The following is a 27,359-nucleotide window of genomic DNA, read 5'->3' on the forward strand; positions in this document are numbered from 1 at the left end:
GTGCTTATTGCCCTACCTTTCTCCTGATCAGCATTCATCACTGTTATTAAAATGATTAATGAACAAAAAAATCATCTGTTCAAGTGCACTAAGAAAATTGTACATTTTAATAAGTCTAAGATGCAATTTGTTAACAATTTTTATTTATTTTTTCCTAAATGATTGTAAGAGATTCTTATATTTAAATGAAGGTGTTTTTGTCATGATGTTCAATGTTCCTCCTCAGGATGACAACTTTCTCTAGGCATTTCTATTTGAACACTTTCTATACTCTGAATAGTGATGTATGTCGTCCTCAGTGGCTACCGTAGGTTGTCCTTAACCATTCCTTCACAACAAACCTTTCCTTCCTAGAAACCAGGATCTACCTTGTTTTCTATACATTTCTGTCAGGTGTTCTGATGACCCCTTCATTTAATTTAGACAATCTTGTTTAACCTCGTCAGTGTGATGGTTTATCAACAGTAAGTGCCTTCTGTAGCACAGGAGGTTGGTGGCACCTCAATTGGGAGGCACTGGTTCGTGGTAATGGCTGGAGCGGTTTCTATGTGTTTGATGGTATTCCATTCGCTCTGTTCCAGCCATTATTATGAGCCGTTCTCACCTCCGCAGCCTCCACTGTTCTGTAGGGTTGGCGAAGTGAAAAATATACTGAACAAAAATATAAATGCAACATGTAAAGTGTTGGTCCCATGTTTCATAAAAGATTCCAGAAATAAATTATTCCAGAAATGTTCCATATGCAAAAAAAAAGTTTATTTCTCGCTAAATGTTGTGCACAAATTTGTTTACATCGCTGTTAGTGAGCTTTTCTCCTATGCCAAGATAATCCATCCACCTGACAGGTGTGGCATATCAAGAAGCTGATTAAACAGCATGATCATGACACAGGTGCACCTTGTGCTGGGCACATTTAAAGGATGTCTCAAGTTTGTGGGAATGTGCAATTGGCATGTTGACTGCAGAAAATGACCACCAGAGCTGTTGCCAGAGAATTTCATGTTAATTTCTCTACCATAAGCCACCTCCAACGTTATTTTAGAGAACTTGTTAGTACGTCCAACCGGCCATTTTAATTATTATTTTTTTTTATCGTTTTAACCACATTTTTTGTGCTATACAGTGGTTCTTTACATTTACTTTGTTTACAAACATTGGAGTAAAACAAGCTTATATTTTGGGTTCTGATAGGATATGACAGTTGAACTAAGCTCACGGGGCATTTATACATTATATTCTTCAAGAATCAATGGGTACTTATTCATCAGTCCAAAAAATGTATGTAGTAACTAAGGAATGCCTCTAATAGATATACCGTTGAAGTCGGAAGTTTACATACACCTTAGCCAAATACATTTAAACTCAGTTTTTCACAATTCCTTACATTTAATCCAAGTAAAAAAATCTGTTTTAGGTCAGTTAGCATCACCACTTTATTTTAAGAATGTGAAATGTCAGAATAATAGTAGAGAGAATTATTTATTTCAGCTTTTTCTTTTATCACATTCCCAGTGGGACAGAAGTTGACACACTCAATTAGTATTTGGTAGCATTGCCTTAAAATCGTTTAACTTGGGTCAAACATTTCGGGTACCTTCCACAAGCTTCTGACAATAAGTTGGGTGAATTTTGGCCCATTACTCCTGACAGAGCTGGTGTAACTGAGTCAGGTTTGTAAGGCCTCCTTGCTCGCACATGCTTTTTCAGTTCTGCCCACACATTTGTCTGGGATTGAGGTCAGGGCTTTGTGATGGCCACTCTAATACCTTGACTTTGTTGTCCTTAAGCCATTTTGCCACAACTTTGGAAGTATGCTTGGGTTCATTGTCCATTTGGAAGATGCATTTGTGACCACACTTTAACTTCCTGTCTGATGTCTTGAGATGTTGCTTCAATATAACCACACAATTTTCCCTGTGATGCCATCTATTTTGTGAAGTGCACCAGTTCCTCCTGCAGCAAAGCACCCACACAGCATGATGCTGCCACCTCCGTGCTTCACGGTTGGGATGGTGTTCTTCGGCTTGCAAGCCTCCGCCTTTTTCCTCCAAACATAACGATGGTAATTTTGGCCAAACAGTTCTGTTTTTGTTTCATCAGACCAGAGGACATTTCTACAAAAAGTACAATCTTTGACCCAATGTGCAGTTGCAAACCGTAGTCTGTATTTTTATGGCGGTTTTGGAGCAGTGGCTTCTTCCTTGCTGAGCGGTCTTTCAGGTTATGTCGATATAGGACTTGTTTTACTGTGGATATAGATACTTTTGTACCTGTTTCCTCCAGCATCTTCACAAGGTGCACTTTTTGCACCAAAGTAAGTTCATCTCTAGGAGACAGAATGCATCTCCTTCCTGAGCGGTATGACGGCTGCGTGGTCCATGGTTTTTATACTTGCGTACTATTGTTTGATGAACGTGGTACCTTCAGGCATTTGGAAATTACTCCCAGGGATGAAACAGACTTGTAGAGGTCTACAGTTTTTTTTCTGAGGTCTTGGCTGATTTATTTTAATTTTCCCATGACGTCAAGCAGAGTCACTGAGTTTAAAGATAGGCATTGAAATACATCCACAGGTACACCTCCAATTGACTCAAAGGATGTCAATTAGCCTATCAGAATCTTCTAAAGCCATGACATTTTCTGGAAATTTCCAAGCTGTTTAAAGGCACAGTCAACTTAGTGTATGTAAACTTCTGACCCACTGGAATTGTGATACATTGAAATATAAGTGAAATAATATGTAAACAATTGTTGGAAAAATGACTTGTGTCATGCACAACGTAGATGTCCTAACCGACAAAACTATAGTTTGTTAACAAGAAATTTGTGGAGTGGTTGAAAAACTAGTTTTAGTGACTCCAACCTAAGTGTATATAAACTTCTGACTTCAACTGTAGAGCGCTGTGCAATGTCTCCTTCGCCTGCTACATTACTGTACCAAAAACCGGTAGGGCAACACTGAGGGAAGAGAACCATGCTGCTCAACATTCACACCAGTTTCCTCTCTATTGAACACGAATGTAGCTGCACTGAGTAAAGGAATGGTTGTTGAAGGTGCATATCGATGTCTTTCCTGTTCAGCAGGTACAGGGGATGCATTTGGTTCCGTGGGAGGGAAGGTGGAAGGACTCCATGCTGTATAAACTCTGACTGACCAAGGACCGACAGTAGCGCCATAACAGGTGTTGTTTTTGTACCTTCTTTCCCTTTTGTTTCATTTCCTATTTGATCACTTTACAACAAATCTAGAGCTTTTTGTAAATAATACAACATTTATTCTGAAATATGTCAAACTTCAGTCTGTTCTTTTCCTTGTGTAATTTATGTGCTGCGTTCAGGTTTACATATGGACGCAGTAAACATTATCCCCTAGTGGTGGAATTGTACAGTGTCTTGGCAAAGAAGATCTTCCATTAAACACACACACACACTGTACTGATTGTATTTCAGTGCCCAGCAGACATCCAGGCAATACCGGTCTCTTCCCCTGACTGACCCTGACTCACCCTCTGTGTTGTGTAAAGGCATGTGGTTGCAGAACGTATACATCAGCGTGGACGTGAGGTGAGTGGTGTGAGGCTGAGGGGTGATATTCCAACGCATGGTGAAAGATGGATACAGCCTGCAGTGTAGACCCCTAGTAATTGGCACTTTTCCTGCCCTTCAGTCTACACCTGCCACAACTACCACCCCTCTCTTAGTTTCTGTGCTGACATTGACATTGACAACAGTTGGTTATCGTGAGTCTTTTACAGGATGAGGAGGTGAGCCATCGCCCAATGGTGGAGTTCATTGGATGGTGTGACTGCTCGTGAGTCTTTTACAGGATGAGGAGGTGAGCCATCGCCCAGTGGTGGAGTTCATTGGATGGTGTGTGGACTGCTCCTACTTAGAACTTGATGTCAATAAAACCAAGTTAATGGCTATTGATTTCCAGAGGAGCTCACTCCCCCCCCCAAGCAGACACATCGTTGGCTCTGAATTAACTTTATTTGACTCTTTGCAAACTGGAAACCATTTATCCGGAGGCTGCATTCATTGTAGCTGGGGATTTTAACAAGGCTAATCTGAAAACAAGACTCCCTAAATTTTATCAGCATATCGATTGCGCAACCAGGGGTGGAAAGACCTTGGATCATTGTTACTCTAACTTCCGCGACACATATAAGGCCCTGCCCCGCACCCCTTTCGGAAAAGCTGACCACGACTCCATTTTGTTGATCCCTGCCTACAGACAGAAACTAAAACAAGAGGCTCCCACGCTGAGGTCTGTCCAACGCTGGTCCGACCAAGCTGACTCCACACTCCAAGACTGCTTCCATCACGTGGACTGGGACATGTTTCGTATTGCGTCAGACAACAACATTGACGAATACGCTGATTCGGTGTGCGAGTTCATTAGAACGTGCGTTGAAGATGTCGTTCCCATAGCAACGATTAAAACATTCCCTAACCAGAAACCGTGGATTGATGGCAGCATTCGCGTGAAACTGAAAGCGCGAACCACTGCTTTTAACCAGGGCAAGGTGTCTGGTAACATGACCGAATACAAACAGTGCAGCTATTCCCTCCGCAAGGCTATCAAACAAGCTAAGCGTCAGTACAGAGACAAAGTAGAATCTCAATTCAACGGCTCAGACACAAGAGGCATGTGGCAGGGTCTACAGTCAATCACGGACTACAGGAAGAAATCCAGCCCAGCCACGGACCAGGACGTCCTGCTCCCAGGCAGACTAAATAACTTTTTTGCCCGCTTTGAGGACAATACAGTGCCACTGACACGGCCTGCAACGAAAACTTGCGGTCTCTCCTTCACTGCAGCCGAGGTGAGTAAGACATTTAAACGTGTTAACCCTCGCAAGGCTGCAGGCCCAGACGGCATCCCCAGCCGCGCCCTCAGAGCATGCGCAGACCAGCTGGCCGGTGTGTTTACGGACATATTCAATCAATCCCTATACCAGTCTGCTGTTCCCACATGCTTCAAGAGGGCCACCATTGTTCCTGTTCCCAAGAAAGCTAAAGTAACTGAGCTAAACGACTACCGCCCCATAGCACTCACTTCCGTCATCATGAAGTGCTTTGAGAGACTAGTCAAGGACCATATCGCCTCCACCCTACCTGACACCCTAGACCCACTCCAATTTGCTTACCGCCCAAATAGGTCCACAGACGATGCAATCTCAACCACACTGCACACTGCCCTAACCCATCTGGACAAGAGGAATACCTATGTGAGAATGCTGTTCATTGACTACAGCTCGGCATTCAACACCATAGTACCTTCCAAGCTCGTCATCAAGCTCGAGACCCTGGGTCTCGACCCCGCCCTGTGCAACTGGGTACTGGACTTCCTAACGGGCCGCCCCCAGGTGGTGAGGGTAGGCAACAACATCTCCTCCCCGCTGATCCTCAACACTGGGGCCCCACAAGGGTGCGTTCTGAGCCCTCTCCTGTACTCCCTGTTCACCCACGACTGCGTGGCCACGCACGCCTCCAACTCAATCATCAAGTTTGCGGACGACACAACAGTGGTAGGCTTCATTACCAACAACGACGAGACGGCCTACAGGGAGGAGGTGAGGGCCCTCGGAGTGTGGTGTCAGGAAAATAACCTCACACTCAAAGTCAACAAAACTAAGGAGATGATTGTGGACTTCAGGAAACAGCAGAGGGAACACCCCCCTATCCACATCGATGGAACAGTAGTGGAGAGGGTAGCAAGTTTTAAGTTCCTCGGCATACACATCACAGACAAACTGAATTGGTCCACTCACACAGACAGCATTGTGAAGAAGGCGCAGCAGCGCCTCTTCAACCTCAGGAGGCTGAAGAAATTCGGCTTGTCGCCAAAAGCACTCACAAACTTCTACAGATGCACAATCGAGAGCATCCTGGCGGGCTGTATCACCGCCTGGTACGGCAACTGCTCCTCCCTCAACCGTAAGGCTCTCCAGAGGGTAGTGAGGTCTGCACAACGCATCACCGGGGGCAAACTACCTGCCCTCCAGGACACCTACACCACCCGATGTCACAGGAAGGCCATAAAGATCATCAAGGACATCAACCACCCGAGCCACTGCCTGTTCACCCCGCTATCATCCAGAAGGCGAGGTCAGTACAGGTGCATCAAAGCTGGGACCGAGAGACTGAAAAACAGCTTCTATCTCAAGGCCATCAGACTGTTAAACAGCCACCACTAACATTGAGTGGCTGCTGCCAACACACTGACACTGACTCAACTCCAGCCACTTTAATAATGGGAATTGATGGGAAATTATGTAAATATATCACTAGCCACTTTAAACAATGCTACCTTATATAATGTTACTTACCCTACATTATTAATCTCATATGCATACGTATATACTGTACTCTATATCATCGACTGTATCCTTATGTAATACATGTATCACTAGCCACTTTAACTATGCCACTTTGTTTACATACTCATCTCATATGTATATACTGTACTCGATACCATCTACTGTATCTTTCCTATGCTGCTCTGTACCATCACTCATTCATATATCCTTATGTACATATTCTTTATCCCCTCACACTGTGTACAAGACAGTAGTTTTGGAATTGTTAGTTAGATTACTTGTTGGTTATTACTGCATTGTCGGAACTAGAAGCACAAGCATTTCGCTACACTCGCATTAACATCTGCTAACCATGTGTATGTGACAAATAACATTTGATTTGATGATTTGATTTGCCTCCAAGGATATGTCTATTGATTTCCAGAGGAGCTCACTGCCTCCAAGGATATGGCTATTGATTTCCAGAGGAGCTCACTGCCTCCAAGGATATGACTATTGATTTCCAGAGGAGCTCACTGCCTCCAAGGATATGACTATTGATTTCCAGAGGAGCTCACTGCCTCCAAGGATATGGCTACCAGAGGAGCTCACTGCCTCCAAGGATATGGCTACCAGAGGAGCTCACTGCCTCCAAGGATATGGCTATTGATTTCCAGAGGAGCTCACTGCCTCCAAGGATATGGCTATTGATTTCCAGAGGAGCTCACTGCCTCCAAGGATATGGCTATTGATTTCCAGAGGAGCTCACTGCCTCCAAGGATATGGCTATTGATTTCCAGAGGAGCTCACTGCCTCCAATGCAGGCAGATGGTTAGCCAGTTGATACCGTTGATCGATGTGAATATCTTGGCACTTTCCTTGACAGAAAACTGAGTTTTGAGGCCAATGTGGATGCTATCTGTGCAAAGGGACATCAATGCTTGTTCTTCCTGAGGAAACTCTGCCGTTTCAGAGTGGATAAGACCCTGATGACCATCTTTTACAGATTGTTCATTGATTCCATTTTAACATTCAATATCATCTGCTGTTTTGGTAATCTAACTTAGAGTAAGAACAGGCTGGATAACATTATGAAAGTAGCAGGATCGGTAGTTGTGCACATACAGTACCTTGCAAAAGTATTCTTCACATGTTATTGTTACAAGGTGGCTTAAAATGGATTTAATTGTCATTTTTTGTCAATCTACAACAAAATACTCTATAATGTCAAAGTGGAAGACAAATTATATGTTTTTAAAGATAAATAAAAAATTAATTACTTTTAAATATAGTTGTAGCATAAATATTCAGCCCCTTTGTTTAGGCAAGCATCAATTAGTTCAGGAGTCAAATTTTACTTAACAAATCACATTATAAGTTACATGGACTCACTCTGTGCGGCAGGTAGCCTAGCGGTTAAGAGTGTTGGGCCAGTAACCCAAAGGTCGCTGGTTTGAATCCCTGAGCTGACATGGTGAAAAATCTGATGTGCTCTTGAGCAAGGCACTTAGCCCTAATTGCTCTAGGTTAAATAATGGCTGATCCCTGGGCGTGACCTCACTTTCTGAGTGTGTCTCAGGGGGAGTGGGAAATGCAAAAAAATACAATTTTGACATTGATTTTTTTTAAGGGGCAAACCTTCCTTTGTCCCCCATACATACAACATCTGCAAGGTCCCCCCAGTCAAATGCTGAATTTCAAGCACAGATTCAACTACAAAGACCAGGGAGCATTTTGAAGGCCTCATAAAGAAGAACAATGGTCGATGGTTAACAATAACAAATCAGACATTGAATATCTCTTTAAGCCTGGTCAAGTTAATAATTATGCTGTGGATTATATATTAAACCACCCAGACACATCAAAGACACAGTCGTCCTTCTGAACTGACTTGCTGGACAGGAATTAAACATCTCAGGGATGTTACCATGAGGCTGTTGGTGATCTTAAAACAGCTACAGAGTTGTCTGTGATGGTAGGAAACTGAGGATCGATCAACAACATTGTAGTGACTCCACAATAATGAACTAAATGACAGAGTGAAAACAAGAGTTCAATGCATTTTGTATGCAACAAGGAACTAAAGTAATACTGCAACAAAAAAAAACACAACAAAGGAATACTCTTTTTGTCCTAAATGCAAAGCCTTACGTTTAGGGAAAATACAACACAACACATCACTGAGTAACTGCCTCCTTATTTTCAAGCTTGGTGGTGGCTGCATCATGGTATGGGTATGCTTGACATCGGCAAATCCTGGGGAGTTTTTCAGGATAAAAACTAACGGCATAGAGCTAAGAACAGAAAACATCCTAGAGGAAAACCTGCTTCAGTCGGCTTTACACCAGAGACTGGTAGAGAAATTCATCTTTCAGCAACAATAACCTGAAACACAAGGCCAAATCTACACTGGGGTTGCTTACCAAGAAGACCAGAACATTCACTGAGTGACTTAAATCTCCTTGAAAATCTGTGGTAAGACTTGAAAATTGCTGTCTAGCCATGATTTCCAAAATCTTAACAGAGCTTGAAATATTTTGAAAAGAATAATGCGCAAATATTGCACAATCCAGGTGTGCGAAGCCCTTATAGGCTTACCCAAGAAGACTCACAGCTGTAGTCAATGCCAAAGGTGTTTCTAACATGTATTAACTCACGGAGCTGAATACTTATGCAACGATTTATATTTCAATTATTTTATTTCTCTTAGTCTTTAAAACAAATCTTAGAATTTTTCTTCCACTGACATTAGAGTACTTTGTGTAGATTGTTGACCAAAAAATTGACAATTTAATATATGTTAATCCCACTTTGTAACACAATAAAATGTGAAGAAATCAAAGGGGTCTGAATACTTTTGCAAGGCTCTGTATTGCAGTATATGCTATATTGTTTTGTGTATATTGTCATGTGTTCAATGTGTTTTTACTATGTGCCCCCAGGGGATAATAAAGACTGCTCTACTACTGCTCTCAAGCTTGTGTGAGGGAAACCCAGTGAAGAATATACTAAGGGTTTATGACAACCTAGGCCAGAGGTCGGCATGAGGCAGCCCGCAGGCCAAAACCGTTATTTTTTTTGGTCTCCCCAAAGTTTGTTGCAAAAAAATATTTTTCTTTTTGATTTAAAAAAAGAAGATTATATTAACAATGAATAAAAAATACAAAAAATAATTCAGGAAATCTGTTCCAAGTATTTCCATGAATAACAAAAGAGACTTGATGGTGTCTCAATGTAATCAAGGTATGAAATGATTGTTATGTTCAAGTACAGTCTATTTCTGTATTTAGTTGTGGTCAATTTGCAGTGTACAAATTATTATAATTATGTTCTGGCCCCCGACCATCCTGTCCGATAAAAATTGTCCCGTGACTGAATCTAGTTGCCTACCCCTGACCTTTTGAGATTTAGATTTGAGCTATGCAAGTCAACATATTGGAGGGATGCATATGTGCTGATTGTAGTCCCCATGGCCCATATGGAGAATAGGAGTAGTAGTAGTAGTAGTAGTAGTAGTAGTAGTAGTAGTAGTAGCAGCAGTAGTAGTAGTAGCAGCAGTAGTAGCAGTAGTAGTAGTAGTAGCAGTAGTAGTAGCAGTAGTAGCAGTAGTAGTAGCAGCAGTAGTAGTAGTAGTAGTAGTAGTAGCCTACTGACATAGTTTGAGAACAGTATGTTGTATGACCAACTGTAAACTGTGTGGTACATGAACGTCACTGGGCCTGGGAGAATCACATGGTTGCGTGCTCACCATGTGAGGAGGGATCAAATGTCTTTTCCACCCACAGAGACACACGCATACATTCCATCTCCTTGGACTGTATGTTCCACGTCTGCCACTCCCCTCCTAGAATGCTTGCTGATCCTAGACCAGTTGACACAGTGAATGGGCATATAATAAGACAGTGAAAACTGAGTACAGAACAGTCCAAACTGTGGCTGCTGGTTTTGAAATACAGCCCAGTTCATCCACTCTCATGCGGGTCAAAGGCCAGGCAGAGTGGTTCTTATTTCGCTCCTCAGTTTTAACAGCCGCTGTTCTTGAATAGGCCAGAATCGGCCACTGGGGGCGGGGAGAAGATGTGACATCACAGGCTAAGTCCAGGTCTGTCCTATATCCTGGTTGTTAGGGTAAGGTGGAGACAAAACAACCAAAGACAGACTGACTGACTGACCGGGATATACAGAGAGAACCCTTGTGCTTTTACTGACCACTGATTGACCATTGGCTAGTGGCTACTCTCTTCACAGAGAGGATACAGTTCTCTGGTGAGTGTTGACTTGTTTCACTGTGATTTAATTGTAGGAGCGAAGGTCTCATAGGAAAGGCATGGACTAGACTGGAGGGTTACAGAGGTTATGCAGTGTGCTGTCATGTCTCCGGTCAGACCAGAGCACTGTTAGGCATGCTGAAAATGTCTGATTTCAGCAAACCAACACATGTAACACAGGGTAACAGAGGACTGGGCCTGTAACTAATGAAAACATAATTGTTATAAAGGATATGCCTTATTTATACCAGAGGATCAGTGGAATAATCTATGTAATAATTATGTAGCATGTAAATACACACAGTTACCCTGGAGTAGTAACTATACAATGTTACATTTTTCTTAGGACTGTTTAAATCGAATGCATTGGACGATCAGTCAAATATTTTCCGAGGAGTATTGTACTAATGACGGGTGACTGGAATAATTGCAAACTTGTCATAATCTGCAGTGTTTCTCACAGGAGTTATTTAGGACAAGGAGGAGTCAGGTTAGGATGTTGACATTGAAGGGAATGGTTTGATATTGATGTGTGCAGGGGGGTGGGTGGGAGTGTTGTTGTGGTACCAAAGTTGAAGAACATACGCATATCCAGGTACTTTTCACAGGTCCTGGAATTGTAGGCGAACTCATGGAAAACAGAAAGGAAAACGCTGCACACTGTTGCTCATTCTCCCAGGTGATATTTATTTACAACAACATTTCAACGTCTAGGTCGTCATCAGGCATCCATATCCCAGGTGGGGGTGGAAGGTCCTTTATATAGGGGCAGTACTCAGTGACATCCCTTCCTGAAATAGGAGGTAAAAAATGTAAAACAGTTTCACAATAAACATTCAATGTATCAGAATATATGATCATAGACAGGGAATGTGATCAATATTTACAGTAATATGCATACACATACAATATTCAATTAGGATGAAAAAAACAACACAATTCTGACATTGAAACAATAAAAACCTTTAAAAATAAAAAGTGGGACATGACCCTGGAGTGGGGTGTGGCATCCATTGTGTGTACATTTGGCCAGACAGTAAGAGTAACACTACACTCCTGGGTGGGAAGAGGAGGGCTGGGATGTCCCAGTTGAGAGCACACAGCGTGCTGTGTCACAGAGGAATTTGTAGCCCTTTCGGTGCTGTGCAATTCTGGAAAGCAATGTAAAGAGCAAAAATAGATTGTCTGCCAACACTCCTCTCCTTTTTCAGTCTCCATGGCAATAATATTAATCATTCAATGAAATTGTAATGTTTTTAACCTTTGAGCATTGAAAATCACTTCCCTAAAAGGTTTTGTTATTATCTATAATTATCTTTTACAAATAATTTGTGTCACAAGAGTTCTTTAAATACACCCCAGCTATTTGGTATTCCGGCCTATGTAAGTACCTAGCTACTTAGAAAACAGCAGCCCAGAATTCCCATGTGAATCAATTACTAGAATTTGAATAGTAGAAAAACTGGTTTAGTTTGAACACTTCTCTGTCCATCATCTCAGGCACCCAGAACCAAATCCCACATCCATTAGTCTGTTACGAGAGACCATCATCTAGGGTCGGGGAAGTAAATAACAGAATAAGAATTAAAAGGGCATATTTGTAAACAATGGAGGAAAGTTTATATTTTGTTTTCTGATTGACAGTCGAACTAACCACATGAGACATTTATAAGTTTGATTCTTTAAGAATCAATGGCTATATCATTAGTTGAAAAGTACAGGAATGGATGTAGGCCTACAAATCCCAGATTGCCCATTGTTCACATTTTTTTCTCTCACAGGCCTCATGCTCAGAAGCTAGCTAAAGTGAAGGGCTGGAATTGTATTTATATTTATTTATTTCCCCTTTATTTAACCAGGTAGGCAAGTTGAGAACAAGTTCTCATTTACAATTGCTACCCGGCTAAGATAAAGCAATGGAATGGAATAAATAGAAGGGTATCAAACATATGGAAACCACACGTTTGACTCAGCTCCATTTATTCCATTCCAACCATTACAATGAGTCCGTCCTGGTTGCTTCGCCTCTCCCTGTCTGGTATTAAATACCACAAGTCTAAACGAGGCGTGAAAACCTCCTTATAAAAACACTGACTGTTGTAGCCAAACCGGCCGCCAGAAAGCGCTATTATTCCATAAACCACGTAAAATGAATAATAGTGCCAGCTCCCGGCAGGTTGGGCAATGACCGTTGGAGGGGGGAGTTTGTCTCCGACTGTGGCCATCCATAATCTATGTGGCCGAAAAGTTGTTTGAGAAACTCACAGCCTGTTGAAGACCTGGAACTGACGAAACGACGGTTTGGGCGCGCGTTTTGGGTGGTTATGGTAAGACATGATGACAAACACGTTTTGAATCCAGTTTATGTCGCTGAAAGAAAGTTTGACTAATAGTGTAACGGATTTTACTCCGAGCCTTTCACTTGCGCACACATGTATGTAGTGTGTCTTCTCCAGTGCAACGGTGTTCGGATACCGTGCGCTCTGTTGCAACAATAATACTGGCTTTGGCAAGTACTGTACATGCTCGTGTGGTGTGCATTGGTGGTTTCACACTTCAAACTAACCAACCACTCTTCGTTTTTTCTCCTCTGCACTCTCTCAAATTTCACAGAATATTTCGTGGGCTATCAGCGGAACAGAGTGTGAGCTCCAGAAACCAAACATGACTGAAAATGGACTTGGGAACCGGGTGCTTAACATGGACACCATGAACCCGAATGTAAAGCGGGTTGAGTATGCTGTCCGTGGTCCAATCGTGCAACGCGCATTGCAGATTGAAAAGGAGCTCAAAGAGGTACAGTGTGTACTGTTGGACAGAGATCGAGATTTGCATGTGGCTGGCCTTTTTCTTGAGAAATAGGACAGCCCAGGTGACATGGTGCAAATTACCAGATGTCCGTGGGAAGTTGCCCATTATCCAACTTAATGTAGCAGTAGTAAAATAAACTTTGCCATAAACCATGATCGGACTGGGATGAGTAAAGACTCAAATGTAAAATCCACTGGGTTCCTCAGATGCGTCACTTACACGCAGAATGAGTTGGGACATAGGCGATGTCAGACTTTCAACTACAACTATTTACAAACTTTTCATGCATTGAGTGTGCACAAACACTGTCAAACAGTATAGAGCCGTGTGATGATAGTGCACTCTGGTGACATTGGCACGTATCATAGGATCACCATTCTTTCCTTAGAGAACACACAAATATGCAAAGGATACTGATCTTTATGAGGGACTGCCCTGAAACGAATGCTCACTCTTTTGGAGAAGCTGACCCTGAACCACAACATTTTAAAGGCAGTAGTCTCCTAAAGCAGTGGCTTCCAACCTTTTTCTGGTACTGTACCACCAACTGCTTTTTACTTTGCTCGGAGTATCCCTGAAGTATGAGTGATGATTAGCTGAGAGAAATTGATGATAAAAAAATTGTGGTAGTTTTTTTGAACTTCAGTGCGGCTTTTGACTTTATCGACCATAGTCTGCTGCTGGAAAAACGTATGTGTTATGGCTTTACACCCCCTGCTATTTTGTGGATAAAGAGTTACCGGTCTAACAGAACACAGAGGGTGTTCTTTAATGGAAACCTCTCCAACATAATCCAGGTAGAATCAGGAATTCCCCAGGGCATCTGTCTAGGTCTCTTACTTTTTTCAATCTTTACTAATTACTTTTGAGTAAAGCCAGTGTCTATGCATGCGGACGGCTCAACACTATCCACGTCCACTACTACAGTGAGTGAAATCAATGCACCACTTAACAAAGAGCTGCAGCTAGTTTCAGAATGGGTGGCGAGGAATAAGTTAGTCCTAAATATTTTTTAAAAATAAAAGCATTGTATTTGGGACAAATCATTCACTAAACCCCTAACCTCAACTAAATATTGTAATAAATCATGTGGAAATTGAGCAAGTTGAGGTGATCAAACTGCTTGGAGTAACCCTGGATTATAAACTGTCATGGTCAAAGCATGTTGATACAACAGTAGCTAAGATGGGGAGAAGTCTGTCCATAATTAAAGTGCTGCTCTGCCTTTTTAACAACACTATCAACAAGGCAGGTCCTATAGGCCCTAGTTTTGTCGCACCTGGACTACTTTTCAATGGTGTGGTCAGGTGCCACAAAGAGGGACCTCGGAAAATTACAATTGGCTCCGAATAGGGCAGCATGGCTGGCCCTTAAATATGCACAGAGAGTTCAAATTAGTGGAGGAGAGATTGACTTCATCACCACTTGTTTTTGTAAGAAGTGTTGACATGCTGAATGCACCGAGGTGTCTGTTTAAACTACTAGCACACAGCTCAGACACCCATGCATACCCCACATGACATTCCACCAGAGGTCTCTTCACAACCCCCAAATCAAGGACAGACTATGGGAGGTGCACAGTACTACATAGAGCCATGACTACATGGAACTATATTCCAAATCAGGTAACTGATGCAAGCAGTAGATTCAGATTTTAAAAAAACAGATAAAAAAAATACACCTTATGGAACAGCGGGGACTGTGAAGAGTCACACACACACACACACACACACACACACACACACACACACACGGATGTTGTATTGTAGATATTTGGCAGTCGAGTAGTGGCCTGAGGGAACACACTTAATGTGTTGTGAAAAGTGTTATGTAATGTAATGTTTTAAATTGTATATACAGTGCCTTGCGAAAGTATTCGGCCCCCTTGAACTTTGCGACCTTTTGCCACATTTCAGGCTTCAAACATAAAGATATAAAACTGTATTTTTTTGTGAAGAATCAACAACAAGTGAGACACAATCATGAAGTGGAACGACATTTATTGGATATTTCAAACTTTTTTAACAAATCAAAAACTGAAAAATTGGGCGTGCAAAATTATTCAGCCCCCTTAAGTTAATACTTTGTAGCGCCACCTTTTGCTGCGATTACAGCTGTAAGTCGCTTGGGGTATGTCTCTATCAGTTTTGCACATCGAGAGACTGAATTTTCTCCTTGCAAAACAGCTCGAGCTCAGTGAGGTTGGATGGAGAGCATTTGTGAACAGCAGTTTTCAGTTCTTTCCACAGATTCGATTGGATTCAGGTCTGGACTTTGACTTGGCCATTCTAACACCTGGATATGTTTATTTTTGAACCATTCCATTGTAGATTTTGCTTTATGTTTTGGATCATTGTCTTGTTGGAAGACAAATCTCCGTCCCAGTCTCATGTCTTTTGCAGACTCCATCAGGTTTTCTTCCAGAATGGTCCTGTATTTGGCTCCATCCATCTTCCCATCAATTTTAACCATCTTCCCTGTCCCTGCTGAAGAAAAGCAGGCCCAAACCACGATGCTGCCACCACCATGTTTGACAGTGGGGATGGTGTGTTCAGGGTGATGAGCTGTGTTGCTTTTACGCCAAACATAACGTTTTGCATTGTTGCCAAAAAGTTCAATTTTGGTTTCATCTGACCAGAGCACCTTCTTCCACATGTTTGGTGTGTCTCCCAGGTGGCTTGTGGCAAACTTTAAACAACACTTTTTATGGATATCTTTAAGAAATGGCTTTCTTCTTGCCACTCTTCCATAAAGGCCAGATTTGTGCAATATACGACTGATTGTTGTCCTATGGACAGAGTCTCCCACCTCAGCTGTAGATCTCTGCAGTTCATCCAGAGTGATCATGGGCCTCTTGGCTGCATCTCTGATCAGTCTTCTCCTTGTATGAGCTGAAAGTTTAGAGGGACGGCCAGGTCTTGGTAGATTTGCAGTGGTCTGATACTCCTTCCATTTCAATATTATCGCTTGCACAGTGCTCCTTGGGATGTTTAAAGCTTGGGAAATCTTTTTGTATCCAAATCCGGCTTTAAACTTCTTCACAACAGTATCTCGGACCTGCCTGGTGTGTTCCTTGTTCTTCATGATGCTCTCTGCGCTTTTAACGGACCTCTGAGACTATCACAGTGCAGGTGCATTTATACGGAGACTTGATTACACACAGGTGAATAGTATTTATCATCATTAGTCATTTAGGTCAACATTGGATCATTCAGAGATCCTCACTGAACTTCTGGAGAGAGTTTGCTGCACTGAAAGTAAAGGGGCTGAATAATTTTGCACGCCCAATTTTTCAGTTTTTGATTTGTTAAAAAAGTTTGAAATATCCAATAAATGTCGTTCCACTTCATGATTGTGTCCCACTTGTTGTTGATTCTTCACAAAAAAATACAGTTTTATATCTTTATGTTTGAAGCCTGAAATATGGCAAAAGGTCGCAAAGTTCAAGGGGGCCGAATACTTTCGCAAGGCACTGTAGTTGCCTTAATGTTGCTGGACTCCAGGAAGAGTAGCTGCTGACTTGACAGAAACTAATGGACCCCAGGAAGAGTAGCTGCTGTCTTGGCAGGAACTAAATGGACCCCAGGAAGAGTAGCTGCTGCCTTGGCAGGAACTAATGGACCCCAGGAAGATTAGCTTGTGCCTTGACAGAAACTAATGGGGATCCTTAATAAATACAAATACCCCTGAAGTACCCCCTCATGTACATTTTACCAGAAGGTCTATTGTCTCATAAGTCTTCTCAAGTACCTTCCTGGATAGGCCATGTACCCCCAGGGGTCTTAGTCGTTCACTCCTAAGGCCTGAGGTGGGGATGGTTACCAAACTAGAGTGGATTGATTCAGAGTACAATTGAGTATACACCCTCCCTCTCTTTTGTCTGTGAATTGGCTCCTTCACTTGGGCTACTCTGAAGCCATGTGGAGCAGTTGACTGGGCACTGTGCCAACAGCTAAACCCTGTCGAGCAGGTGCCCATTGTGACATCACCACCCCTATGCTTCTCTTTGAGGAGGCCATGTAGGGTGCTTAGGTTTAGCAGAAAGTAAAGTTATGTCTAAAGTTCAACACCACAATATCCCCACCTGTGTTCTCCCTCCCTCCAGCCATAAAGTAGGTGTAATATAGTAATATCCTTTCCATGTTTCAGTTATAACAGGGTTCAAAGAATACAATGATTGCCTAATTTTTAAATTATGTTGAGATTCAACTTGACAAATGTTATTGGATATGTTATAGAAGCTTACTAGCATTCACATGGAGTGGGATATGCCCATTGCATTGGCTGGTATGCTGAGAGACTTCCTGTCAGGGCACTGGGCAGTGACACTTACTGATAACTCAGCTAAACAGATGGGACTAAGGTCAGTCTGGTTTGAAGTGGAATGGCTGATACATTCACCTCAGACTGGTCAGTCATTTATTCCTAGGCTGCATCCAAAGACTGGCATACAGTGAATGGGTTTTGAATTTTATAGCCGACTTTCCAGTGACTTTTTCCAGAAAAAAAATGCAAATTTCATAAAACTGAAGTATTAGGTCAATATAATTGGGCCAATTTGTTTTGGTCAGTGCTATCCGGAATCCTTGGTACATTCCTACCTTAACCCCAACCCTTACCAAACCTTAACCCCTACCATTAGCCTAACCCTTACCGAACCTTAACCCCTACCATTAGCCTAACCCTTACCGAACCTTAACCCTTACCATTAGCCTAACCCTTACCGAACCTTAACCCTTACCATTAGCCTAACCCTTACCGAACCTTAAACCCTACCATTAGCCTAACCCTTATCGAACCTTAACCCTTACCATTAGCCTAACCCTTACCGAACCTTAAACCCTACCATTAGCCTAACTCTTACCGAACCTTAACCCCTACCATTAGCCTAACCCTTACCGAACCTTAACCCCTACCATTAGCCTAACCCTTACCGAACCTTAACCCTTACCATTAGCCTAACCCTTACCGAACCTTAACCCTTACCATTAGCCTAACCCTTACCGAACCTTCACACTAACCTTAACCATTTTACATTTCAACTTCAATGGGGTAGTGTCTCAAGGATTCCGAATAGCACGGACCAATTTGTTTTGGTGCAAGCTAGTAGCTCTGCCTGTGTGTCTGGTTGGCACAACAAGGGTCTTTTCATGATGGTGATCAATGAGAGAGTGCTTAGTTTAGCCTCAATGAGGTTTCTATGGCGACCTACCTCAATTCCCAGGCTTTGCTGTGAAGAACTGAAAATAACATTTTATCAAATGCCCTTATCCAGAGTGTCTCACAGCAAGAGCACATAACAAGGGGATCAAGGACATCATACAAATGTCTGGCACGGGTGTATGTCACTTTTGATACATTTCTCCAGAACTTTGCAATTGATGAATTTCACTGATAAAACTATTGTGAATAGCGTTGTGTCCTGGTCTCAATTGGCCCGGTCCAGAGCCCTGTTGTCAGTGCCTGGTGCTGACCAGTGGGAGGGGGGCAGTTCTCACACAGCGAACAGCACACTCATTGTTCGACTCAAGCGAGGGATAAGACCAAGAAGGGAAGAGCTTTGTGTCCCTTCTCGGACCTTCCCGATCAGATCTGTATGGTAGTTAGAATGAGGTGAATCACAGTAGGTTAACATAGTAGGGATGTTGACTCAATAAAATGATTCAATAGAAAGAGACCAGAGACAATGAACAGCCAGATAACAGACAGTTTCTGTTACTTAACTGAAACAATGGAAATTAAAAAATATATTTTTTTACATACCGTGGTTGCCATAACATTGAAGAACTCCGACGGCGCATGATTAATTCTGAGAATCGCCCCTCACCAAAATATAACTTTCTATCCTCTGTAGTCTACCCAGGTCCTGATCTCCCCTCTGTAACCCCTGTGCCAGGCTGACTCTGTGCCAGGCCTAATCTATACAGAACCTGGGGGCACAGGGCTGCTAATGAGAGAGGAGGACTGGCATGGGGGATTGGGACTGTGCGATGAGGGAATGAACCAGTCTGATTTGATTTTACATGCAGCCAATGTCAGCTGATCTGAAAGGAATGAACAGCTGATCTTTCATTATGCATGTGTCCCATTCTAAGAATCCTGAGAAGTGTTTTGGACGTGAAACTCAAGTTATTTAAAGGGCCAATTAATAACAAAGTGTGTTTTGGTAAAAAGCTGAGGGATGGGCTTGTATAGACAGAGCTATGGATGCAAGGACTAACCGTCGATGATAACAACATTAGTGTTTAACCATGTTTTGAGGCTATACACTGTTTACATTTTACAATGTTTACAAACATTGGAGTAAAACAGGCTTCTATTTTGGGTTCTGATGTGGTACAACAGTTGAACTAAGCTCATTAGGCAAGTCCAAAAATGTATGTAGCTACAGATTGCACCTTTAAATGATTATTACTGGTGGTTTTGGATAGTTGTTGTGTGGCATTCAGCTCCGGTGTCTTTCTCTGTTTGTAAAATGGAATACCTGCTGTCCCTGCCTGAGCACACTGATGTCCCAGCAGTACAAACACAGCTGGGTGTCCCCCTCTCCCTTCCATTTTGATTGGCAGAAATCATGAGACGCCCCCTGATATTGACCTACAGGAGGAAAGCAGGAAGGTATCATGTGGGTTTAGGTTTCAGTTGGGGGAATGAACAGAGTGCCTGTTTAGCTACACAACAAGGAAAGCAGTGTCATCTTCAGTATAGACATTCCCATACCAAGATGGCTGATGTGAAGACGGAGCACTCAGACAGTAAATGCAGCATAGACGTCACATAGGCTTTCTTTTAACTGTTAATATTAGGTTATGTAGTGTGTAGCTTTGATGACACCTCAGGGGACTACAAAAGTTAAAAGAAAGTTAAACTCCAAATCCCACTAATCCAGGTGCTGTACAGTAAAACCATAGGGGGGTGTATTCAGGGGCTTATCAGATTATGCTGTTCAATGACTACTAGGTTTACCACGACTACTAGGTCTACCACGACTACTAGGTCTACCACATCTACCAGGCTACGCAAAGAACATGTTGTCATTGTCGCGTTACACTGTTTCCACTCTAGGTCTTGTCCATCTAGTTTCTTGTATTGGCTACAAGCCTGAATGTTGTTTATCAAGCCTTTGCATTGCAGATGATATGCTCCCTGTTGTATTTTTATTTGACCAGTATCATGAGTTTGAATGAAATTCTGATTATAAGAATTGGAGAGGGCTATGGAGTAGGCTTGAGCAGGGACAGAATGACAGGGAGAAAAGAGAGAGAGTGAGAGGCATTGGCACAGCAACAGCCCTATTGTTTTACCCAGATCTCTCCTGCCCTCCCCAGTCTACACACAGTGGGAGTATCACAGCTGTCCCCAGTCCCTCTGTTTAACATGCTGTTGGCTTCCAGGATTATACCAAGTCCAATGGTTGAATAGGCAGGGATTTTAAACCGAGTTTAGAGTTATCATACTCATAGAGGTTGGCGCGTCAGTATTACTATTGGGGATTGTCATGCACTAAATGTGACTTATGTTTAATTATCACGATAACCATATCTGTGTAATAACTGCGACTTTCTCTGTTTCTGCAGGGGGTTGAGAAGCCTTTTACAGAGGTCATCAAGGCCAACATTGGTGATGCGCATGCTATGGGCCAGAAACCAATCACATTTCTCCGACAGGTCTGTTAATTGTTGTTCTAAAGCTGTGGTGTATTTTATATGGAAGTGTCCCATTATTATTATAGATGACTATTTACTATACATTACAACTTCCCTGTTCCCGTCAGGTTGTAGCGCTCTGCGTCTATCCAGATCTCCTAGAAGACGACAAGTTTCCAGAGGACGCTAAAAGTAGAGCACGGCGCATCCTTCAGGCCTGTGGAGGGGGAAGTATAGGTGAAATAACTTACTGTAGGCAGGCAGTGTGTAAAAAACAAACACCTTTTGTTAAATATCCATTGAACGTTTATCTATTTCAGGTGCATACAGTGCTAGTCCAGGCATTGAGATCATACGACAGGATGTGGCTAAATATATTGAGAAGCGGGACGGTGGCATCCCCAGTGACCCCGACAGCATCTACCTCTCCACCGGGGCCAGTGATGCCATAGTGGTAAGACTGATGATGGCAGTAGTACTGAGTTCTTGACTTGTGCTCGCATGACTAAAATGCTGATTACAACCAACACTTAACTATTTACTGGATCAGTAAATCATCTCTCAGTGCTGAATCGGATCTTGCGGCACATGACTCTCCCCTTCCGCCCTTTCTACCTCCCTCACATCTCTCTCTATAGACCATGCTAAAGTTGTTGACGTCAGGCGAGGGGAAGAACCGTACAGGGGTGATGATCTCCATCCCTCAGTACCCCCTCTACTCTGCTGCTCTGGCTGAGCTGGCGGCTGTCCAGATCAGCTACTACCTGGACGAGGACAAGTGCTGGAGCCTGGACGTCAATGAGCTGAGGAGGGCTGTGAAGGCAGCCAGGGAGCACTGTAACCCCCGCGCCCTCTGCATTATCAACCCTGGCAACCCCACAGGTATGTGGACACAAGTTTAGGGATCTGACTCTCTTATTTTTAGACCATCTCTGTTCTGTTTAGAGAACTCTTGTCACCCATCACTGTGATAGGTCAGGTCCAGAGCAGGCAGTGCATTGAAGATGTGATCCGATTCGCTGCTGAGGAGCACCTTTTCCTGATGGCTGATGAGGTAATTTAGTAATAATACAATCTCTTCTACCTGATCTTACCCTTTCTCCCCCTTTTCTAAAGTTTTTCTTCCAGACAAGATATTCAATAAATATCACTCCCTCCCTCTGTGGCTACCAGGTGTACCAGGATAATGTGTATGCGGAGGGTTGCCAGTTCCACTCCTTTAAGAAGGTTCTGTTTGAGATGGGACCAGAGTACTCCAGTGTTGTGGAGCTGGTCTCTTTCCACTCCACCTCCAAATGCTTCATGGGAGAGTAAGTCTGTAGCTACACACCCACGTATTCTCACAGATGGTGACTGACATAACTTGGCTCTATTAGGAAAAACGAACTTGACTCGTCGTACAGTATGTGAATCAAGTATGCCAGTTACTGTACCATATGAATGTGTGTGTTCCTGTCATACAGGTGTGGTTTCAGAGGAGGGTACATGGAGGTGGTTAACATGGACCCTGAGGTGAAGTTGCAGCTGACTAAACTGGTGTCTGTGCGGCTGTGCCCCCCCATCCCTGGGCAGGCCCTACTGGACCTGGTGGTCAATCCCCCTCAGCCTGACGAGCCTTCCTATGCCACCTTCATCAAGGTCAGCATACACATGATGTGGATGTTAGGATTCAGCCCTAAATGTCACATTAATATTATTACAGTGTAACAGGTGCTGTTCAATAAAAATTTACATTGTGTCACAATTTGTTAGTATTATCCTGACCTCTGACCACTTAACAGGAGCGTACTGCCAACCTGGATATCCTGGCTGAGAAGGCCAAGATGACAGAGCAGGTCCTCAACACGGTCCCAGGGATCCACTGTAACCCTGTCCAGGGAGCCATGTACACCTTCCCCCGCCTCTCACTGCCAGAGAAAGCCATCAACGCGGCAAAGGTATGTCTTTCCATCCCCCTCTTTCACCCTCCCTCTCTGTTAATTGACCTCTCCTTTCCCTGCCTGTTTCTGATGCTCAGTTGTCTGATTCTTCCTATTCCAATCCCTTCTGTGTTGTTATTCAACCTTCTTTACCTCTGTGTAGGAGAAAGGCCAGGCTCCAGACATGTTCTACTGTATGAAGCTGCTGGAGGAGACTGGTATATGCCTGGTTCCAGGTAGTGGCTTCGGGCAGAGAGATGGAACCTACCATTTCAGGTTAGACCGGTCGCCTGTCTAGCCTGGGTACCAGTCTGTTTAGCTATCAGTCCACTCCTTGTCATGTCAAATGTTTTTCATGGCAAAGAGTGGAATGATAGCTAAACAGACTGGTACCCTGCCCCCAGTGATGTTCATGCTAAGAAAACATATATTTTTTTATCTCTATCACACTCTCTTTCTTTCTCTGTGTAGGATGACCATCTTACCTGCAACTGAAAAGCTGAAGGTTGTATTGGAAAAGATCAGGGAGTTTCATAAGCGGTTTACAGAGGAGTTCTCATAACCCCACTCCTCTTCCCAGTCTGGTCTGTAACAAAACCCCACCCCTCTTCCCAGTCTGGTCTGTAACAAAACCCCACCCCTCTTCCCAGTCTGGTCTGTAACAAAACCCCACTCCTCTTCCCAGTCCGGTCTGTAACAAAACCCTACTCCTCTTCCCAGTCTGGTTTGTAACAAAACCCCACCCCTCTTCCCAGTCTGGTCTGTAACAAAACCCCACCCCTCTTCCCAGTCCGGTCTTTAACAAAACCCCACCCCTCTTCCCAGTCTGGTCCGGTCTGTAACAAAACCCCACTCCTCTTCCCAGTCTGGTCTTTAACAAAACCCCACCCCTCTTCCCAGTCTGGTCTGTAACAAAACCACACCCCTCTTCCCAGTCTGGTCTGTAACAAAACCCCACCCCTCTTCCCAGTCTGGTCCGGTCTGTAACAAAACCCCACTCCTCTTCCCAGTCTGGTCTTTAACAAAACCCCACCCCTCTTCCCAGTCTGGTCTTTAACAAAACCCCAGTCCCTCTTCCCAGTCCGGTCCTGTCTGTAACAAAACCTCACCCCTCTTCCCAGTCCGGTCTTTAACAAAACCCCACCCCTCTTCCCAGTCTGGTCCGGTCTGTAACAAAACCTCACCCCTCTTCCCAGTCCGGTCTTTAACAAAACCCCACCCCTCTTCCCAGTCTGGTCTGTAACAAAACCTCACCCCTCTTCCCAGTCCGGTCTTTAACAAAACCCCACCCCTCTTCCCAGTCTGGTCTTTAACAAAACCTCACCCCTCTTCCCAGTCCGGTCTTTAACAAAACCCCACCCCTCTTCCCAGTCTGGTCTTTAACAAAACCCCACCCCTCTTCCCAGTCTGGTCTTTAATAAAACCCCACTCCTCTTCCCAGTCTGGTCTTAAACAAAACCTCACCCCTCTTCCCAGTCCGGTCCTGTCTGTAACAAAACCTCACCCCTCTTCCCAGTCCGGTCTTTAACAAAACCCCACCCCTCTTCCCAGTCTGGTCTTTAACAAAACCCCACTCCTCTTCCCAGTCTGGTCTTTAATAAAACCCCACTCCTCTTCCCAGTCTGGTCTGTAACAAAACCCCAGTCCCTCTTCCCAGTCCGGTCTGTAACAAAACCCCACTCCTCTTCCCAGTCTGGTCTGTAACAAAACCCCAGTCCCTCTTCCCAGTCTGGTCTGTAACAAAACCCCAGTCCCTCTTCCCAGTCTGGTCTGTAACAAAACCCCACTCCTCTTCCCAGTCTGGTCTGTAACAAAACCCCACCCCTCCTCCCAGTCTGGTCTGTAACAAAACCCCACCCCTCTTCCCAGTCCGGTCTGTAACAAAACCCTACTCCTCTTCCCAGTCCGGTCCGGTCTGTAACAAAACCCCACTCCTCTTCCCAGTCCGGTCCGGTCTGTAACAAAACCCCACTCCTCTTCCCAGTCCGGTCTGTAACAAAACCCTACTCCTCTTCCCAGTCCGGTCTGTAACAAAACCCCACCCCTCTTCCCAGTCCGGTCCGGTCTGTAACAAAACCCCACCCCTCTTCCCAGTCTGGTCTTAAACAAAACCCCACCCCTCTTCCCAGTCCGGTCCGGTCTGTAACAAAACCCCACCCCTCTTCCCAGTCCTGTCCAGTCTGTAACAAAACCCCACCCCTCTTCCCAGTCCGGTCTGTAACAAAACCCCACCCTTCCTCCTCAGAAACTGGTTGGAGAGATGGTGGAAATATCTAACTGAAAGAGTGCCAGTGTGTTACCAACACACCCCCTGTTCGAGACTCTCCCCTCTAGTGTCCTAGACTTGACATTAAAAGAGGAGCAATGTGTTAAGAAACTGCACTTTTTAGCATGGTACCTGGCATACTGTTCTGTTTCAGCTAATTGTTTAAATTGTGTGTCAGACAGCATCTGCACAGTGTACATATGTGATAATGTTTTAGTCATTTTCAGTTCATGACTATAACTGATTGTGTCAGTTGAGGGTTTTACTTGTTTTGCCTATCTAGTTTTACTGGTTATACAGCTACATTATGATCAATCGTACTATTATCAGTAAATAGTTGGCAGAGGTGTGCTTTTATTGCATGCCAGAGGGAGTGCAATGGCTGTTGCGTTGAAAAGGATACTATGAACTACTGTGTGTACAATGAACAGTCTGAATGTAGTTACAGTATTTAATAACCATGTTGATTTTTATCTTGAATTGTAAAAATATAAATGAAAGTGTAATTTCTATGTCTTGGTTTGCTCATGCCTTGTCTGTGCACCACATCAGTGTGGGAAGCTGAAAGTACTTCTGCAAAAAAATAGATTATCGTATGCTCTGGAAATGTTTATGGCAATGTCACCTACTATATATTTTTATTTTATTTTTTATTTCACCTTTATTTAAACAGGTAGGCAAGTTTAGAACAAGTTCTCATTTACAATTGCGACCTGGTCAAGATAAAGCAAAGCAGTTCGACACATACAACAACACAGAGTTACACATGGAGTAAAACAAACATACAGTCAATAATACAGTATAAACAAGTCTATATACGATGTGAGCAAATGAGGTGAGATAAGGGAGGTAAAGGCAAAAAAAGGCCATGGTGGCGAAGTAAATACAATATAGCAAGTTAAAAATGAATAAATTAATAAACACTGGAATGGTAGATTTGCAGTGGAAGAATGTGCAAAGTAGAGAGAAATAATGGGGTGCAAAGTAGCAAAATAAATAAATACAGTAGGGGGAGAGGTAGTTGTTTGGGCTAAATTATAGATGGGCTATGTACAGGTGCAGTAATCTGTGAGCTGCTCTGACAGCTGGTGCTTAAAACTAGTGAGGGGGATAAGTGTTTCCAGTTTTAGAGATTTTTGCAGTTCGTTCCAGTCATTGGCAGCAGAGAACTGGAAGGAGAAGAATTGGTTTTGGGGGTGACCAGAAAGATATACCTGCTGGAGCACGTGCTACAGGTGGGTGCTGCTATGGTGACCAGCGAGGTGAGATAAGGGGGGACTTTACCTAGCAGGGTCTTGTAGATGACCTGGAGCCAGTGGGTTTGGCGACGAGTATGAAGCGAGGGCCTGCCAACGAGAGCGTACAGGTTGCAGTGGTGGGTAGTATATGGGGCTTTGGTGACAAAACGGATGGCACTGTGATAGACTGCATTCAATTTATTGAGTAGGGTATTGGAGGCTATTTTGTAAATGACGTCGCCGAAGTCGAGGATCAGTAGGATGGTCAGTTTTACAAGGGTATGTTTGGCAGCATGAGTGAAGGATGCTTTGTTGCGAAATAGGAAGCCATTCTAGATTTAACTTTGGATTGGAGATGTTTGATATGGGTCTGGAAGGAGAGTTTACAGTCTAACCAGACACCTAGGTATTTGTAGTTGTCCACATATTCTAAGTCAGAACCGTCCAGAGTAGTGATGTTGGACGGGTGGGCAGGTGCAGGCAGCGATCGGTTGAATAGCATGCATTTAGTTTTACTTGTATTTAAGAGCAATTGGAGGCCACGGAAGGAGAGTTGTATGGCATTGAAGCCTGTCTGGAGTGTTGTTAACAGAGTCCAAAGAAGGGCCAGAAGTATACAGAATGGTGTCATCTGCGTAGAGGTGGATCAGAGACTCACCAGCAGCAAGAGCGACATCATTGATGTATACAGAGAAGAGAGTCGGTCCAAGAATTGAACCCTGTGGTACCCACATAGAAACTGCCAGAGGCCCGGACAACAGGCCCTCTGATTTGACACACTGAACTCTATCAGAGAAATAGTTGGTGAACCAGGCGAGACAATCATTTGAGAAACCAAGGCTATTGTGTCTGCTGATGAGGATGTGGTGATTGACAGAGTCGAAAGCCTTGGCCAGGTCAATGAATATG

At 43.5% G+C, this 27,359-nt stretch overlaps 1 protein-coding gene across 4 annotated transcripts; it reads left to right on the plus strand.

Annotated features, from left to right (window-relative positions):
• Window positions 1–10,383: 10,383 nt before the first annotated feature.
• Window positions 10,384–25,727, plus strand: si:ch211-217a12.1 (alanine aminotransferase 2-like). 4 transcript variants are annotated; one of them, XM_036934951.1, is made up of 13 exons: window positions 10,384–10,568; window positions 11,179–11,249; window positions 13,184–13,366; window positions 20,959–21,048; window positions 21,156–21,264; window positions 21,348–21,481; window positions 21,666–21,909; window positions 22,002–22,081; window positions 22,201–22,337; window positions 22,491–22,665; window positions 22,809–22,964; window positions 23,110–23,222; window positions 23,418–25,727. In XM_036934951.1, the coding sequence occupies exons 2-13, from the start codon at window positions 11,202–11,204 to the stop codon at window positions 23,506–23,508; spliced, it is 1,560 nt and encodes a 519-aa protein (XP_036790846.1). In that variant the 5' UTR covers window positions 10,384–10,568; window positions 11,179–11,201; the 3' UTR covers window positions 23,509–25,727. The 4 variants fall into 4 exon arrangements, with proteins under 4 accessions (XP_036790846.1, XP_036790847.1, XP_036790845.1 ...); XM_036934950.1 differs by lacking the exons at window positions 10,384–10,568; window positions 11,179–11,249 and adding an exon at window positions 12,741–12,897 and having other exon boundaries at window positions 23,418–23,530; window positions 23,566–25,727; XM_036934952.1 differs by lacking the exon at window positions 11,179–11,249 and having other exon boundaries at window positions 10,387–10,568.
• Window positions 25,728–27,359: the final 1,632 nt, after the last annotated feature.

Source organism: Oncorhynchus mykiss, chromosome 11 (genome assembly GCF_013265735.2).
Source record: "Oncorhynchus mykiss isolate Arlee chromosome 11, USDA_OmykA_1.1, whole genome shotgun sequence".
Lineage (NCBI taxonomy): Eukaryota > Metazoa > Chordata > Actinopteri > Salmoniformes > Salmonidae > Oncorhynchus > Oncorhynchus mykiss.